Below are 18,149 nucleotides of genomic sequence, written 5' to 3'. Positions count from 1 at the left end.
AGAACATATTGTTTTTCAAAATTCAATATTTGAAACAGCCACATACAGCTTTGGGAGAAAGGAATACATGTTGTTTTATGACTTCTGAATATGTATTATACTTTCCATTTTTATAATAGAAATTTCTGTGTTAAGGATCTATTTTATTAATTTCTAGTGTTTGTCATATTAAATGTTAATTGCCAAAGTGTTACAAATCGCTTCAGTGATCTAATTTCCAGTGCCTTTTCCCACTGAAAGTGAGCTCTAATTGAACCAGAGACTCATGGGAGTATAAGTGCTGAAACATGCCTGAATTTTATTGCCTATCTTGTGAAAATCCTTTCAAAATCAATGTTGATGGATACAAACATTTTAGGAAAAATTGATAGCATGCTCAATAATTTCTTTTATCAGATATTAATGTTTTCAATTTCTTTATATTAATTTTTTTTAATCAATTATTATTTTATATACAATAATATGTATAATATCTCTATACAGCAAACTGATTTTAAGTTAAAAAGATGATACAACTATATTTGACCTAATGTGAGAATTGACCCAAGTGAAAAATAATCATGGAAATTATATGAAATTCAAGCTTGGTAGTAGCCACCTCCACACACATCGCTTTTCAGGGTGGCAACAGTTGACCACAAGTATTCTTGACAAAAAACATAAAGCTAAATGGTCACTTCCCAACAGGCTCCAGCCCAACATTAGCTTGAGGGCCACCTCGTTAATTAGGTCAATTTCAAACCTACTGGAGTCCAGTAGCCACTTATGAAATTTAACATATCACATTTAGAATGGCGACAAGGGCCGAGCACGCCTACAAAACAAATATTATTTTTAACACAAATGACAAATTGGCAAATTATTTTAAGTTATAATAATAATAATGATGAAGTAGAAAGAGTACAGTAATAAAGTACTAGTAATTACAGTTTATTATAACAATTATTATTCATATCTAAAAAAAATATTTAAAATATAATCAAATGAAAATGTATTTTTAAATGTGTAATTTAATGGAAAAAATCTACAGTAGATATAAAGTAGATATACTCTACTTAAGTCAATATTTAAAGTCAACTCTATTTAAAGGACCAATCACTTACCAAGTAACACCCACCCAAAATATGATTCATAATTCTTCATAATAATTTTTCAAACCATATTTTGAATCTTATATTATTTGCACAGACTTCTAGGAATGTGACATTCCCAAGCAGGGCATAAATATCTGGTGAACATTTCAATGATTGTCTCTATTATTTGAATTGACAGTAGTAATGGTAGGCATTTACAAAGCCTCCGAGGATAAAACACGTTGCAATTACTGACAATTCATAAAATTCCGCACAAAACATGATCGCTATGTTTACTTTCTTATTACAAGTTAACTTTTATCTTTCTCAACCATTAATTAGTCTTTGAAAGGGAGTTATTATAAAATACCATGTTCTTATATTTTTCTTTCATAAATATATACTGTACACTGTAAAATAATTTTTTTATTTGTAAAAAAAATTAAAAATGTACATAAAATCCCAGGTCACATTCAGACATACAAATGTATAAAAGCACAGTCTAAAAGCTTAAAATGTTTTAAGAAACAGAATTGGCCTGTATACATACTTTCTCAATGTTTTAATACATACCTACAGTGTGATTACTGTTTTGAAATATAAATATGATTTATTAAAATTATATTGGAAATATCAAACTTAAATTATTTATTTCTGTTTATATTTTGTGAGCAAGAAGTTTATTTTTAAAAACATATTATATTTATTATTTTTATTATTTATCATTGAGAAAAAGTTAACCGTCATTATATTACGCTGTAGATCAGAAATATTAACTTAGCAGACTTATGTCTGTGAATACAGACTTTGTCTAACAATCATCATCACCAAGATACTGTATATTGTATATCCTATCAATACAGTCTGCAAATATCCAATACTTCATTAAAATCTAAAATATAAATCATGACACCAGTAAATTATTATAATTTGTATGAAAGACGATTTTTATTTTTTGTCTAGCTTGTTATGTACAGTATATAAATTACTCAGTACTTTATTATACTCTGGATTTTACAGTGCATTGCACTCGTGTAATCATTATTGTAACAAATAAATTAAGTATCCATATATCATTATCAAACATATATTCAGTGAAGACAAGATCAAGTTTAAAATTTGATCTTAAAAACATGGAATTCAAATCAGCTACTGAGAAACCTTTATAAATATTCAGGTGCAGATACACTGGTTGGTTGAGAAATCAAAATTACACATTAAAGTACAGAAAATAACATACTATATTAAATAAATTAGAACCTTGCTTTGGACACCCTAAACAATTGAAAACTTTCTCCTAAAAAAATGTCCTAAAATTGTTCCTTTTATTATTCCACTCAATTCAATGCAAAATGGCACCTTTTCCACTAGGCACTAATTTGGAGCCTTGGAGGGTAAACTATAATTAGCAAAGAAATGTACAAACATTGGCTTAAAAGCTTATCAGAAAAGTTAAAGGCTTGAATGTGTCAACGACAGGATTATCTGGTGTTTAGGGGACACAGTAACAATTAATCCCTACTTGAAGCCATCAGATAGTAGTACATACAGTATGGGCTTATCAAAACACTTTTATAAAATTCTCAATTCAGAACATGTTCATTATGTTTAACATCAGAAAAAGATACTTGTATCATGTAGGAAATCTACAGCATGCTTATATTGTATGATACAGTATAAAGTTACACTATCAAACTAGTTTGACAAAAGAAATGTGATGTGCCCAAATATGGTAGTGATATGCTTAAATATGGTAGTGATATGCTTAAATAGTGATATGACATGATGTCCATATATGGGCATATCACATTTTTGTCACATACTGTCAAGTTTGATAGTGTACACAGAGCTAAAGGTCCTAAACACAGTTTCTGTATTAAGAGCTACATACTGTAGAAACTAGAATATTTCTTTAAAAAAACTATCTTGTCACTAATGATACTTGAACATATTAGTTTTCATTTTCGAAACATCAAGACTAATTTTTGTCATTGTCAAGAATGTATTTTAAGAACATAACAATAAATAAGGCACGAAGAATCTTTATTTCTCCATGGTATAGGCAAACCACGATAATAATATTTTATGAGTACTTAGCGCAATAAAATTTATTACCCTATAAAATAATAATTATTTTATTGTAATTTTTTATGTATGACAATGGAGGAGAATTAAATCATAAACATTTTCTGAGAATTATTTTATGAATCTAAGGGCCTGTTTCTGCTGAGCAGAAATAATCAATTATTAACCGTTTATTTTTTTAATCGATTATTTTTGGGCAGCAGAAACGGCGCAAAATAAAATAACCGAATAAAAATAACCGATTAAAAACACTCAATCCATTGCGTGTTTTAATCGATTATTTCTTGTTTTAACCGATTATTGCGGAGCAGTTTTGAGCTGCAACACAAATAGCGATTATTGACCTCACTTAGAGTATGACAAACTTATTCACGTCACAAAGCATGCTGTTTATTTGCGCGATATCGACGACGATCAGCAAAACCACGATCGCGATGTAGACCGAATAACAATCAAACGTTAAACATTTGATTTTTATTATTTTGTGGGGGAGAATTATACCGAGAGACTCCAGGATTCTGTGTTACAAGTACACCCGTTACATACTACCAGTCCAGGCTAACGATGTTTTACATGTCATTTTTTAGGCCTGTTGTCTGTTGACTTGTTTCGGTAGAAATATATAGCCTCTATATGCCTAGCAGGCCGAAGGTAGAACCAACGAACGGCGAAACGAACTTTTTTCGCCGACATGTCCTTATTAATATAACATCATTATTCTGTTGTATGTGGTACGGTAGTAGGCCTAGATGTTTATTTTACAAATAATATAGCTTTACGTAAGAGTAATTTTTAATCCCACATGTGAGAGTTTTAGGCAGCGATAGGATGTAAACAAACCAACTCTCAACGGCCTTTCATAACTTGAACTGCGCTGTGGGGGAATGATGACGTGATTTTAAAAACCGATTACCTGAATAACCGATTAAAGTCGTAGCAATTTTCAATTGCAACGCGATTATTTTTGTGGTTTGCGGTGACTGGAAAAAATCGATTATTTTGATTTTTTCAGCAGAAACAGATCCTAAATGTTGTCAAACAATTCCTTTTTAAACCGACAACATGAAAATAAAAGTCATGTAATGTTAGACCCGTGTTGCAATAATTGCATTCAAAAACAGACCAACAATATTTGGATGAAAACTTTAAAATTCAGTAATCACATTTTGTTAATTTATTAATTATTTAATATCCAAAAACCTGCGTGTCTATTACTCTTCCCCTTACTACACCCATCTGTCCACCATCTGTCAAGCTTCTTCGACCAAAGTGCTTTTGCCTTTTCATGTCTTAAGTAATTTAACCTGTTATTGTTATGCATTACTCATTTAGCCCATCATTTTTCAAACAGTTGAATAGATGGCTCAAATAGCTCATGCTTTATACAATATCAGTAGTAAATACTGTAGTAGCCTGATTCTGTAACCTTCTTAGGCTCAGGTCCAAATGTCAGAGAAAAGGTGAGGGTATATGAAGGAATTAGTTTCTGTAGTGTTACCTACAATGTCATCTGCCAAGTAGTGTCATTCAATTTACATTTAATATAAATTATAATTATATGGTAAATTTAAACAAATTAACAATTAAAAAAATAATTTAGTAGAAAATAAACAATTTGACTTCCCTGTATTATTTAAATTGGGAAATAATAAATAGAATCGGAAGTTATGGTGGAGGATTAAAAAGAATCAACGGTAGTTATAATTCTAATAAGGAAGTGTAAAGGTTCAAGTGAACTTTCTGTAGTAATGCCGACAGTCGAAGATGCTTAAAGAGTCTGGCTCAAAGCCAGTAGTGAACTAGACGAAAAACATAATTCAACATCATTAGGAGATTGAGATTAGCCAAGTAATCGTAATTAATTGCAATCGTTTGAAGGCCGTACCATCTCTTTTACGTACTGTCATGTCGCAACCCAGAAAATCCTTCATAATCCCATGCAATTTGCAGAATAAAAGGTCCTTTTCGTATCTATTTTGCATTTTAGGCTTTAATATGAATTAAATGTTTATGATGTCAGAGTTTAATTGACTTTATTGCAAACCTCTGCTCATTGAATACTGTCTGAATACTACTCTGTCTGAGTACTGTTTTATTATGTCCCAGATTTTGGTGTCACTGTGGCGTAACGGCTATAAGCGCTCACTGGCTAAACCCAAGGGCTCCAGACCTTATGGGAGCAGTGTTGTTCAGAGGGGAAAAGAGGCCTTAAAATATTTTGAAAAAGGCTAAAAATGCCCAATGCCTCCGGAATGGGTTTGTAAACAAGGGCCTCAAGCCTCTGCATTACGCCACTGGTCACTGATACATATCACTGTCATGGTGCACACTCAATAAAATACAGTATGAAAAAAATCCTTTCAAAACGTCCTCATCCCTTTGATTGATGAAAAAGGAATCAAAGTACAGACTCAAATATTCAACTTCATGTTATTAGAAAACATGATTTAACAATGTAATAATTCAAGAATCATAAATCCTTGTACTTAATTAATCACAAGAAGATTTCAAATGATTTAGTAGACGAGTAGGCTCTTTTAATTATTTTCTGCAAGAGCAATCATTAATTGGCAAGTATAACATTTGTTTCAATTAGGCATCTGGAATAGTTAACTCATAAACTATAGAGCCTAAAGATTTTGTTTGATTCTGCTGTACACCCTGTAATGGTCTGAAAATGACATTTGCCAATTATTGATATAAGTATACTAATTCGCAACATCTTCACATTCTACACTAAAACTGGCAATTGAAATAGTCAAAATTTACATTAAAATTAATACAGTAATAATAATAACTAGCAGTAACCTGTGCTGCGCACGGTCTTTTTCTGTCTTAAAATGTGGTTATATACTTTGCATGGGCAAGTATAACAAAAGCACACTCTGATCAAAGTACAAATTGCATCAAGAATAGATTTGTAACTATTTTACCGCCATTGATTTTGTTATACACTATCCCTTCACTTTGAAATATCTGTAAGCTAAAAAATAAAAGCAATACTGGATATGGAACTTTAGACTTTACTTTTTGACTGTTCAGACTTAATTAAGTCTTAACTAAGACGAACATAAAAGATGCTAAAGAAAAATTGTGCTGTGTGAATTAGATGATGCGCGCAAACTATATTATTTTGGGTGTTTTTTGTGGTGTATTAAATATTTGATACATATAGATAAAATTAAAAAGTGGACATAAATCGAATGAAACACATTGCTGCTGAAACATGAATTGTTAAGTTGTGTTCATGTTCAACAATATATCAAACCATTAGGAATCGCTTTGTTTAGATTGTGTTCGTTTTTATTCATTTACATTTTTTTTTTTTTCAATGGTTTTGATATTTTTCAAATTTTTGTTGTGTGGGAGATTTGTTACTGTAACCAGTAGATATTTTCATTAAAATCTTGATTGACAAATTGTCAATTAAACAATCAAGAATAAAGAAACTGTTAAACTGCCTGGACTACTTCATTTATATGACTGATAAATTAGAAACAATAGTAACACAATGCATACATCCTGTGATTTGTTGATAGACCTTTTAACCAAACAAGCTTTTTGTAAAACAATTCAAATGGATTTAACTGTGAGGGTAGGGCGTTGCTTTTGTTTGTAGTATTCAATTTAAACATGGAGAGACACTCTTTTTGGTGATAACTTGCTAAAAGTATTTTCTGAAAGCTTGAAATTCTCCTCCGCTTTACTTTCATGTTTTTATTAAGATTTTGTTTATAATTTTTTATATTTCAATTGAGCTGCAGCCACTGTTATCCACAGCATTCTCCCACCCCAGAGTCACCCACATTGCCCTATAATTTGCCTTCATAGTGATGTATTAGCCTATTTTAAATAATATGACTTCTATTATAGTTATACAACATTGATAAAAAAAACAACACTATTAAACTGAGGAATTTGAATAACCTTTGATATATTAATATACATGTATGTAAGTCAAGCTTCACTGTAAATCCCAAAGGATATTGACAAATATGAAGTACTGTATATGATTTGTTTATGTTAGATTGACGGTAGGTTTATATTAATGTGTAGCAACTGGACTAATCTCTCACATGATTCTACACACTTAAATAAATACAAAAATATAAATAATAAGCACTAATTATTGTATTGTACCTCTCTTTTGTGGTTTCAATATGTTTAGTTTTAAAAAACTTAATTGTGCATATAGGTTTAAATCAATTACTAATAGTTTGAGTTTATAATAACTATGTTTTTTTCATTCAGATTACTTTTAAAAAAATATGACAATTACACAAAGTTGTATATTTGCATGCCTAAATAAGTAACACCAATATTCAGTTGATTATCAAAATGGGTTAAAGAATCTCAGCCATGTCTGAAAACAAGCCTGAGGCTACAATTGAAAAGTAATTTGAATCCATGGCAATTCACAATTAAAATATATGTTCTCATTGTGGAATGATATAAGTAAAAGCATAGCTCTCCAATTCAATACGTTGTTGTTTTTTTACTCTTTATGTAATGTAGGCATAGGCCTACAGTACATTACAGTTAAGAATTTGGATATCTGATAACCCATTGTTACGTGATGTGAATACAGTACAGTGATGATAGCCAAGAAATAAAGTAGTCCAGTTTTCGCAAGAAAAGGGAACAATCTACTGTGAGAAAGTGGTTAGCTGGTTGAAATCTTACTAACCATACTGGTGGCTAGGGCCCGAATTACCAGTATTTACAGTTAAATTATTTAGCTCAACCTGCATGGAACTGTGGAATTTTAGCATCAATTAATTTAAAACTTATTTAAATTTTATTCAGAGCAAATTATCTTAGTAATTAGTAAAATAACAAGGGCATTATTGTAGTGAAGTTTTAATGAAATCTTTGTTTTATCCAAATTTAATAATTCAATTAAATACAAACAAAACTTCACTTGATCAAAGAAAACTTTTCAATTTAAAATTGTCAGTGAATGCTAACTATAATTGTAATTGTGTAAGTTAGTTTAGAATTAGTATATTAGCTTACAGTATTATACTGACGAAATGTAGCACCTGTTTCGGTGTCAAAAATGAAAAGTTCTGTTTGCTTTTTAGTCTGTATCTGTGGGTAGTATTCAGTCACTGAATTCCTCATATTTTATACTTTACTATAGGAGTATTAATGACATACGTCTCAATATTTCCATGCGCAAATAGAAAGTTCCTTATGATCTTTCAGACACGCAGAATGCATGTTGGATGGCTCAAATGAGTTGCTTTGAAAATCATACTTTTAGAGAACTATCACGACACCAGGCTATATTTATCATAATAATGGTTTTTCTCCCAACATCCCTCTCCCAAAATTGGACAAACCCCATAGAACATACTGAGTACTGGTAAAATAATGTGTACACAGACTTCATACCTGGTTCACCACGGCATTGGCAATTTTCCAGATCTGTGCTCCTTGTCTTTCTATTGGCTGGAAGTTTTTTGATTTGCTTTAAAAGAATACAAATATTATTATTTAACAAAGAATACTTCTTGTTGCCACTACATTTTTTATTGAAAAATAATTTTGTTCGAGTTCCTCAGAGTTTTAACTGATAGAAAAACTAAAATTCTTAAAAATATTTTTCCATATACTATACTGTGCAATAATAAATGTTTTTCTTCTAAATCTAGCCCTGTGTGTTATCAGGCCTGCTGACATGCATGGAAGTAGTTCTCAGTTATATACTAGGGACTTGTACTTAAATCACAGATCATGGCTAGTGGCTATCAATGAGAGTGACTTGATTGTTGTTTTACTGCACTAAAAACAATGAAGATTGTTTACGTTCAACTATATTGACTCAAGGCCAAATAAAGACTATACCAAAGAGTTAGGCCTACACTACTATGTGAGGCCACTGAACTGAGGGAGAAGGCCCGATTTGCCCGGTAGACAAAAGTTCTTACCATTGAAAATAATTGTTCCAAATTATCTTCCAAATATTTGTTGATATACTCATCAACAACAACGTTTTTAAAATCTGAAAGATCGCGGCGTTCCAATTGAACAATCCTAGAGTCCAGTTCACTGTTCAAAGTAAAAAGCCTGACACACATTGTAACGGAGACAATACTCAGCAAGGATACTGCAAAAATCCATTTCACTAATTTTCTTTCAACTTGCGAACAGCAACTTTCTTTACCCTCTTCTTTGTTCTTAAATTGCTCCATTGTAAAGTCTTACGTATAAACAATCGAAATATAAATCCAATACAATAAAATGAGAAAATTATAGATGCTAACAAAAGTAACACGAAGAAAACAACTTTTTAACCCACATGCATGTTGCAGAGGGCGGTACTTTTTGTGAATGAGTTACTTCCCAGTCAACTCTCAAACTCAACTGATAGTCTGATTGGGATTGGGACAGCACCATTACCATAACTCGTACGTGCTTAACTTTGGTTTTCAATATCACTCCGCAGCGCACCGGGTGATTCAAAACATAACTAATTTTAAACGGAAATTGTGTGTATTACTTCAAAATTATATTATCAAGACAGATTGTTAATATTTCTAAATATAAATCTAATAATATTACACTCGTGTTTACATTAAAAAGTGTAATAGTTTGCGCTCTAAATCGCACTACGTTTTTGAAGTCTTATTTATGGAAATCAGTGATTCGCTTTTTATTTTATGTCATCTGCCTTGATGTTGATTGACATTATTGGAAATAGATAAATTGCATTTACTGTGAAATTTAATACGACGTATGAAACTACATTAGAAGGAAAAATCTTTAAAAAATATAGGTCAAAATAATATTTTGCAACATCCGATACAATAAAAAATACTATTATAGAACTTGACAATCTGTAGGCCTATCTGGTTTTCGTTTTGCGTTCTAATGTAAATGTCATTTTTTCATGGCCATGTTTCTCTTGATTATAATTTGATCTAATTGATGTTTGTTCTAATTTTAGTATTTTTAATCATTACTATTTTATGTACATTATTTAGAAATGTAAGTAAAAAAGGATGGAAGACAATTCTCATGAAACGCTGACAATGTGATGGTTGTACGATAATTATTTTAATGATAAAAAGGAGGATGAGAGGAAGAAAATACTGGATATAGGTGTGAATATAATATTGAATTTTAATTTATTGTATGTTTTTCTACCAAATGTGTTAGTTAATGTTTTCTAATGTAGGCTTGCTATTTTACTTTTGGCTATCGATGGATGGCACTGTGGTTTGGTGGTCAGCTTTAAATGGCATTGAATTCGGTTCAAATCTGATAATACAGTACCGTAGTCTATACAGTATATTGTTTAAGGTAACTTCATGCCTTCTTTTTATTAAAGGATGTTACTGTTTATTTGATAATAAATTAAGTGAAGTGTATGCTTCATTAATTCTTTCGGTAGAGTATTGGCATTCGCCTTTCATCCCTTTAATCAGTTACCTCTTCTTACGTTTTTATTAATTATTAAGAATAAGTCTTGTTCAATGTGTTTTTTTATAATTAAACCTAAAGGTTACTCGTATTCCTCAAAATGTCCACCTTTCGGACACAGCGCTTAGTTCTGTCTAAACAAAACCAACGCCAACGCAGTAATTTCCTCAAGACGAAGTGAAAGTCCGTATTCCCCCAATTTCGAACTCGTGATACTATCGCCCCAGCCTGTATATATCATGTCAAAAAGTGACAACACCTGTATACACTGACATTTGAAACGTTTGACAGATGTGCTTACGTTTGCAAGAGATAAATGTTTATATTTTTTCTGTGAAATTCGCTGAGGGTTTGTTTTGGACTTCATTAGGAAAGATGTAGCTGACCTTTTACCTGTTATAGTATAAACTAAACTTTCAACTGCAAAATCACCTACCATTATCAGCAGCAACGCAAGGCAGCTTACGTCATGGTAGGTTCGTGCTTAATAAAATATCAAATCGTTTTCAATTTTTAGATTTGAATTTGTGCCAGAGTTTGTGAATATCCAAAAGGGTTTAATGCTTCGAGACGCGTCAACATGGTGCGTGACAAACGCACGTGACTCGGTATCTCAAATGTTTGGTCACGTCGCATTAAGTGAGTAATATATTTTTTAATAGCATCGCGTTTGTTAGTGTTCTTTCAAGATTTCACCGATCATCAGAATGGTTCAACCTCAAGTAGCCTGTATTGTTCTTGCCATACGAAGGCATCAGTACCGTAAATGTTGTAAATTATTCTGTTTAAACGGATATTATCGCAGTACGGTGGAGGAATTAATATTTAGCATTAAACAACCGGATTTCTAAATGGAAGAATCCGATACGGCCTTGGTCTAATAAAAGTTTTTAATCGTTGAGGGCGATATATGTTTTGCCATAAACATTAATTCTAATGAAATTAATTTCTGAACCGAATATAAGGAAAACTTACAGTTGTTGATGTAAATGTACAGTTACAATTAAATTGATTTAAATAAAAGCATAGATTAAAAAAAAGGCAATCAGGAAAATGTATGAAGAAAAGCTATTCATAATTATTTAATTTTAATTTCAACACCAAATGAAGAAACATTTTATTTCAAAATTGTAATGAAACTATTCTTAAAAACTACAAAAACACATAATATTAGTACGTTATTAATTTTTACAATATAGGTAAATAATTTACACTACGTTAAAAAGACATATTATGTGGACATACTGTGGACAACATGTAAAGCATCAAGTTTCAAAGACGCAAACTTTACTTCCGTGTTAAAACGCCATCTTGCACTCATAATTTAGGTGATATCAAATGAAATCATTTTATATAAATTTAATAAATACACATCCATAGAAAAAGTGAAATGAATTAATGTCAACTTGAATGATGACACGCTTAAAAGCTTTCACTCTTCCGCATTTTAAATCTATTATATAATTAAGATGAAAACCACGCATCTAAAGCCGACACTTAGCCATTGTCGTATGTTAAACGATAAAACCCAAGCAAGCATATTTTACACAGAAGGAAAGGAGATTTTCCTTAGTCATATAATGCACAGTTAACATACACACGTTTACCTTAACAAAACATATAGCATTCGACAATATCATTAATGCTAATAGTGGTATGTATGTATAGAACATCGTATTTAACCGATTCTGACGGATAAACCATTGTCATGACCATCCACTTTACTTTATAATGATCGCTCATTATTTTAATAATACAATCATCAAGCGAATTATAACGGAATTTACAAAATTATCATTACACTGACTTTTACATTTATTGTGTACGGTACTCTTTTACAAACACGAGCCACCACTGGCTAGATCTGAGACTATTTAATTCAGAAGAGTGGTCATATTCATCATCAGGCCTACAACTATATAACCGTAAATACTTTTGCTGAATCGAATTTACATTTGTCCTCCTTTTACGAAATGGATTGTGATCGGTCGTATTTTTCTTTTTTCGATTGACATATAAAGATTAAAATATAAAAAGTACAGTTTCCTATAAAATAAAACAATTTAAAGGTTTAATTATCAATTATGCGCGCGCAATAATTCCCATTAGACATATGACCGCGCCTCATTCAAATAACATTAATGTTTATGATTCCTAAAAGTGTTGGTGGTTGTTTTTAATTTCCGTAGGGATATTAAAAAACATTGGTTAAATACTAAAACCACGATGACATGCCATCGGTTTTTATTAATACCAACTTAACGGATCCCATAGGGGTTCACAGAAGACACGAATTGTGTCTAAAACTTCCTTTTGTTCTGGTCAATGTCCTTAGCAACGATGATTCTAAGAAAAACAAAATGTTAGAAAACCGAAGACATGTTAGGCCTAATAATTACATTTTTTTCATAATCATAGGAATGACCTTTATTCGCCAAGTACATCTTATGTTTCCTGAAACCCAGCAAAGTATCGGGCACAGTCAATCAAACTGTCAACCAGAATATTACAGTAATAAGATATAATAGTATAGGGCCTAATTACGCGATTTTTCGTTTTCACGACGCGACACTCGGCTTTGAAGTTGTCGAGTCAAAATCATTCTGCGCATCCTGTGCGAATCGTGAAACGAAGGATGGCTAATTGAACATTTACACCATTAATATAGACTTATCTAGTTGTAGCAACAATGTTAAATTGTTTTGGATGGTTGATGGCATTCATAATAAAGCTGTCATCCACTCCCGGTAGCTTTTCTCCTTCAACGCCTTTCAGATTAAACCTTAGACAAAGTGTAACGATGAGCATGCGCAGTGCATTCATGGAAATAGACGATGCTGGACATTTCCTTTTACCTGCAAAAAGAGATAAATACAATGTATGTATGTTTCTTATTCCACAAGTAGGCAAAAGCATAAGCCTACGCCCGATACGTATACGGTACTATGAGAGCGGGAATCAATATTTCTCCCTCATACTATACATTTGCATGCCGAATACGTTATTCGGCAAGTCGGTTGATTAGCCTACCTGATCCAAAGGGCATGAAAGGAGGTAAGTTGTCGTTATTCAACCATCGTTCTGGTTTGAATGCAAACGGATCCGACCAAGTATCTGGATCGTGATTAGGACCATAAAGGTTTGCTATGATAGTGGTGTCTTTTTTAATCCTGTATCCCTCAAAGTTTACGTCTGTCATTGTACAATGTGGTGCCAACTGACATACTGAGGTACCTAGTCGCATAGATTCCTGCATGGAAAATGAATACGGTAAAAGTTATTGGACCCATAAACTCTTATCAAGTAAAGTTGAGAAGTGGGCCATGATTCATTGGTACAAACATACGTATATTAAAAGGACTGTTAAAGCTATATATGCTTATTCAGTAAGAGTTATGGCTTTAATGAGAGTTACCTTGATCACTGCATTCATGTACGGCATCTTGTTGCTTATAACGTCTATATAATCTTCATTACCAACATCCGTCAAAACACTATCAATTTCAGCTTGAATCTTTAAAAAAGGTAATTAGAAGACCTTTATACATTCATTCAAAAGAGATGACCAGCCAACTACACGTAGACTCTTATCTAGACGACTGTCAATAGTCAGTTAGAATCTGCCTAATGACAACTGCAGAATCAGATATGTTGGTATGGTCACGGGTACAATTTACTGCAGTCACCAAAACAATAATTTTGTAATTGTGAAGAGGCATACCTTTATTTGAACATCCTCGTTACCAGCGATGAACAGAATAAGCCACTGCATTGTTGCCCGTAGAGAACAGGATGATGGATAAATGTGAAAAATGTTACATATAACTTCTTGTACATCAAACGACGTATCTCCAACGCCTCCTATATAACCATCAATGAGGTCACGAATTTTATCTTTGTTGAATTCGGCACGATGTGCGTCGATGTATGGCTGGATAGCTGCGTTTAAGCAAGAGAAACTTCGGCGAATTTTACTGGAAAGGGGTGTGTGCCAGAGGCACTGCATTACATTAATCGGGGATCCTAACATTGGTAACCCACAACAGTCATCAATGACTTTGATCAAAGTTTGAAATTTAACATCTGTATATTGAAAACGATCACCTCGGTTTAGTGTCAGTGTGAGAATGATATTGGAAGTAGCTTGATTGATGACATCACAAATATTGACCTGTTTGTTCTTGAGTAAGACGTCACTGACAGCATTCAATTCCTTCTGGAGGAGTCTTTCGAAATCCATAGCTTTGATAACTTCTTGTAAAAGTCGTCTTCTATCTTTTGCTCCATCAAACCAGTCTTCAAACGTGATACTTCCTAATAATAATAATTGATTGGTATAGTATTCAATTGATTACTATTCAATTATTACATAATATAATATTTTGTAGAAATTAGGTCTAGTTTGGCAAATAATATTTGAAGATGTATTGTCCCCTAAAAACATGAAAAATGAAGATTATTTAGGCCTAAATCAGACTTGGAATAGGTTATTTTTTAGTTTTAATAAAGCGAATCACTTCCGTACAAAAAAACTCGGAAAAATAATGTTTTTACTTATAAAATAACATGATAAATGGTTAAATTCAACCAAAAATCCATTGACTGGCAGCCAATTTGACAATTTTTTTTTTCAGGTAAATCATTTTTTTTCGATCCAATTTTGGTCGAAGTCAATAACTTTTATGTGACATTAAAATGGCATAATCAACAACAAAAAAATTGTTAAAATTTAATTAATAAGCAAATATATTGTGATTAATTTAAGATAATTTAAGAAAAAGAGTGGCTACTAACCCACCGTTCCAATCTTATCAAACAATGGTGATCTAAACCTGTTACTGAACGCCAAGTCGTAGTCTGAACCAGGTTCAAACGCCTTAGAAAGTTGGCTAGCACCGCTAAGTACAACCACATCTCCCATTGGTCCAAAGCTGAGCTTGTAGATAGGTCCAAATTCCTTGCTCCATTTAGTCCAAGATAAATGCGGTCTTTCATCGATTTGAAGAACATTACCGAACAGAAAAGAGGATGCGGGGCCTGGAAGCTGCTTTACTGACATTGTTAGTTATAACTGGGCCTGAGCGTCTCTGAATAGCATATGACATCCGAGATCCTTCTGTAAGACAGGAAGGGTGCAGGAACGTGGAATGTATACCTGTATATTTATGCATACGGAGGAAATGGCGTGTAATCCATTCAATATATCTATACCACTCCCTGATTCGAGCACTGTAATTAAACGCTACATTGTGCGTTTGAAACAATGGGAAATAATAATTGATTATAATATCTACCATATATACCATTTATAACTACCAGCCTATTCGGGGGTCACCATTCACCGGTTAAGATGGGCACCCGGTGTATTTTTCTTTTCAATTAGAAGATTAAAACTGTTATAAGTGTTGAAACAGTTGAAACCCTTACGTTTTTGGACTCGGACCAGACTTATACGTCAAACAGGTTTTAAATTAATCTTGAATTTATTATCGTTTGCGTAATTGTATTTTTAAACTAACGCTTGGTTCCCACGAAGGGACGTAGAGGCAACGCAAACGAGTTGACAAATGACAAGCGACAGTGATTGTGATTGGTCATCATTTGCATTCTCCTTACATCTGTGTTGCTTCCTACTGGCCTACTGCCACAGTTATATCACACTTTCAATGATTTTAACGGAGTAATGATCATCAGTGAAACATTATAAGACATTATATTGAGATCATCTCTTTCAATATTTAATTTCGACAACTTCGTTCTTGCCAAGTTGTACGTTTGTTCATGTGAACGAAACGCTTCCGCGTCAGAGAAGAAAGGCGCCATAAATGTCCAATAGCATTTTAACACTGAAAGCTGAGCACTTCCAGTCGTATATGCATGAGTAGAACTATCATATCAATTATTTCTTTACTTTCTAAACTTTTAATGTTTTACAGAGAAACCCAACAGGCCTAGTTAGGTTAACTTTTTCCGTCGTGAAACGACGTTAACATACTGTGTTTGTTCCTTGTACAGTATAAGAGTCGTGAGGTAATTTGACCAATCACGACGCGATGGACATCCGAACTGTCACCTGTGGTTGGTCAAATCACTTGCGTTGCGCCTACGTCGTTGTGACGCGTCCAATGTGGAACCCCCCTGGTGGAAAAGACGATCCCAAACCTGCAATGCGTTAACAAGCGAATTTCTCTCTCTCTGTGAACAGTCTTAAAATACAGTTAAAAACATCGTCAATTGTTGATTACATCAGTGAAAACCTATAGGTAATTAATAGTTACTTACCGTTAAACAACATACTTACGCTGATTGATCGAAATGCCGAGAAAAGACAAACAAAATGTGAAAGATAACGCTAGCCCACCTGGTTGCGAAGGTAAACAAACAGAATCACAGGATCCCGAATCATGCACATGATGTCGACGGGCGCCAAATACAAACAATGCATGAGAAGCTTGACGCTATACTAGCAAACCAAGTTACCATCTTGGCGAGATTAGACAAGGTTGAAAGTCGACTTACCAATGTTGAATCGATCCAGAAAACTATGGAGGCATCCATCTTATTTGCCCAAGAATTAAGTGATCAAAACAAGAAGGATATTGAGAAACTTACCGAAGAAAATGAAACGCTGTCATCCACTGTTGAAGGATACCAATGTTCGTTAACAACGATTAAACAAGAAATTGTACAACTTGAAAGGTATTCAAGAAGTTTTAACTTACGGTTTGGTGGAATCAAAGAAAATAATGATGAAGATCCTTTTACGGTCCTGAAACATTTTATTGAAGACAAGCTGAATATTCATGATAAAGTGGACATCGAGAATGCACATCGTACTGGACGTAAAATGCAGAACGGTAAGCCTCGGCAAATTATTGCCAAATTTTTATATAGGCCTCAAAAATATAAAGTACTAAAATCGGCAAAACAATTGTTGAGACGGGATCACACCTATTTCGTAACAGAAGACTTACCTTGGGCGGACGTTCAAGAGAAGAGAAGGTTGAGAGACGTGATGACTAAGGCATACAACGATGGGAGGAAACCGGTATTTAGAAATGGAGAATTATACATAAATGGCATGATACACAAACAATGACTTCTCTGATATAATGTCATAGTTGTCTACTAGTAATTTTAGTTAAGATTATGGGACAGATCATGGTACCTCCACTGTATTTATACCAAACCACACAGGTACTCACATCAAATTACACGCCTTAATAATCATATCCTCGTTAATAATATGTGTATATACATATATGAGTGTTTGTATATGTATGTACGGTATATGTATCTTTACGGGTTACGTATGTATGTATGTATATGTTTATACTTACCTCTTATTACCTTGTACTTACCGTTTAACTTGTCTTTTCGAGACTAAATACATCACAGAGAAGGTTATTCACTATACAATTATATAGAGTAGGAATAATCATCTAAGTTATGTTTTATAATAGTCTACATGAGTACGAAAATGAAACAATAGGAACTACAGAAACTAATTACTATCTTGTTAACGATTTTGTCTCCAAATTTAATATTGATAGAGAAAATTTT

The 18,149-nt window shown here is 32.8% G+C and overlaps 2 protein-coding genes across 6 annotated transcripts in view; both read right to left on the bottom strand.

Moving 5' to 3' along the window:
• The window catches only part of LOC140051887 (uncharacterized), a 92,637-nt gene extending 83,128 nt beyond the window's left edge, over positions 1-9,509 (bottom strand). For all 5 annotated transcript variants that reach the window (XM_072097222.1, XM_072097223.1, XM_072097225.1 and 2 more), the window contains exons 1-2: positions 9,092-9,509; positions 8,556-8,631 (exon numbers count right to left, since the gene is read on the bottom strand). In XM_072097222.1, the coding sequence (XP_071953323.1) occupies positions 8,556-8,631; positions 9,092-9,355 (340 nt within the window). In that variant the 5' untranslated portion in view covers positions 9,356-9,509. The remainder of the gene's footprint in view (positions 1-8,555; positions 8,632-9,091) is intronic.
• Positions 9,510-11,735: 2,226 nt separating this feature from the next.
• LOC140051647 (cytochrome P450 2J4-like) lies at positions 11,736-15,918 on the bottom strand. Its single transcript, XM_072096922.1, has 5 exons — positions 15,381-15,918; positions 14,308-14,900; positions 14,002-14,100; positions 13,617-13,836; positions 11,736-13,441 (listed from the first exon to the last, which is right to left on the bottom strand). The coding sequence occupies exons 1-5, from the start codon at positions 15,643-15,645 to the stop codon at positions 13,257-13,259; spliced, it is 1,362 nt and encodes a 453-aa protein (XP_071953023.1). The 5' UTR covers positions 15,646-15,918; the 3' UTR covers positions 11,736-13,256.
• Positions 15,919-18,149: the final 2,231 nt, after the last annotated feature.

The sequence above is a fragment of the Antedon mediterranea genome, chromosome 6 (assembly GCF_964355755.1).
Source record: "Antedon mediterranea chromosome 6, ecAntMedi1.1, whole genome shotgun sequence".
Lineage (NCBI taxonomy): Eukaryota > Metazoa > Echinodermata > Crinoidea > Comatulida > Antedonidae > Antedon > Antedon mediterranea.
This window is presented reverse-complemented; position numbering and strand designations above follow the sequence as displayed.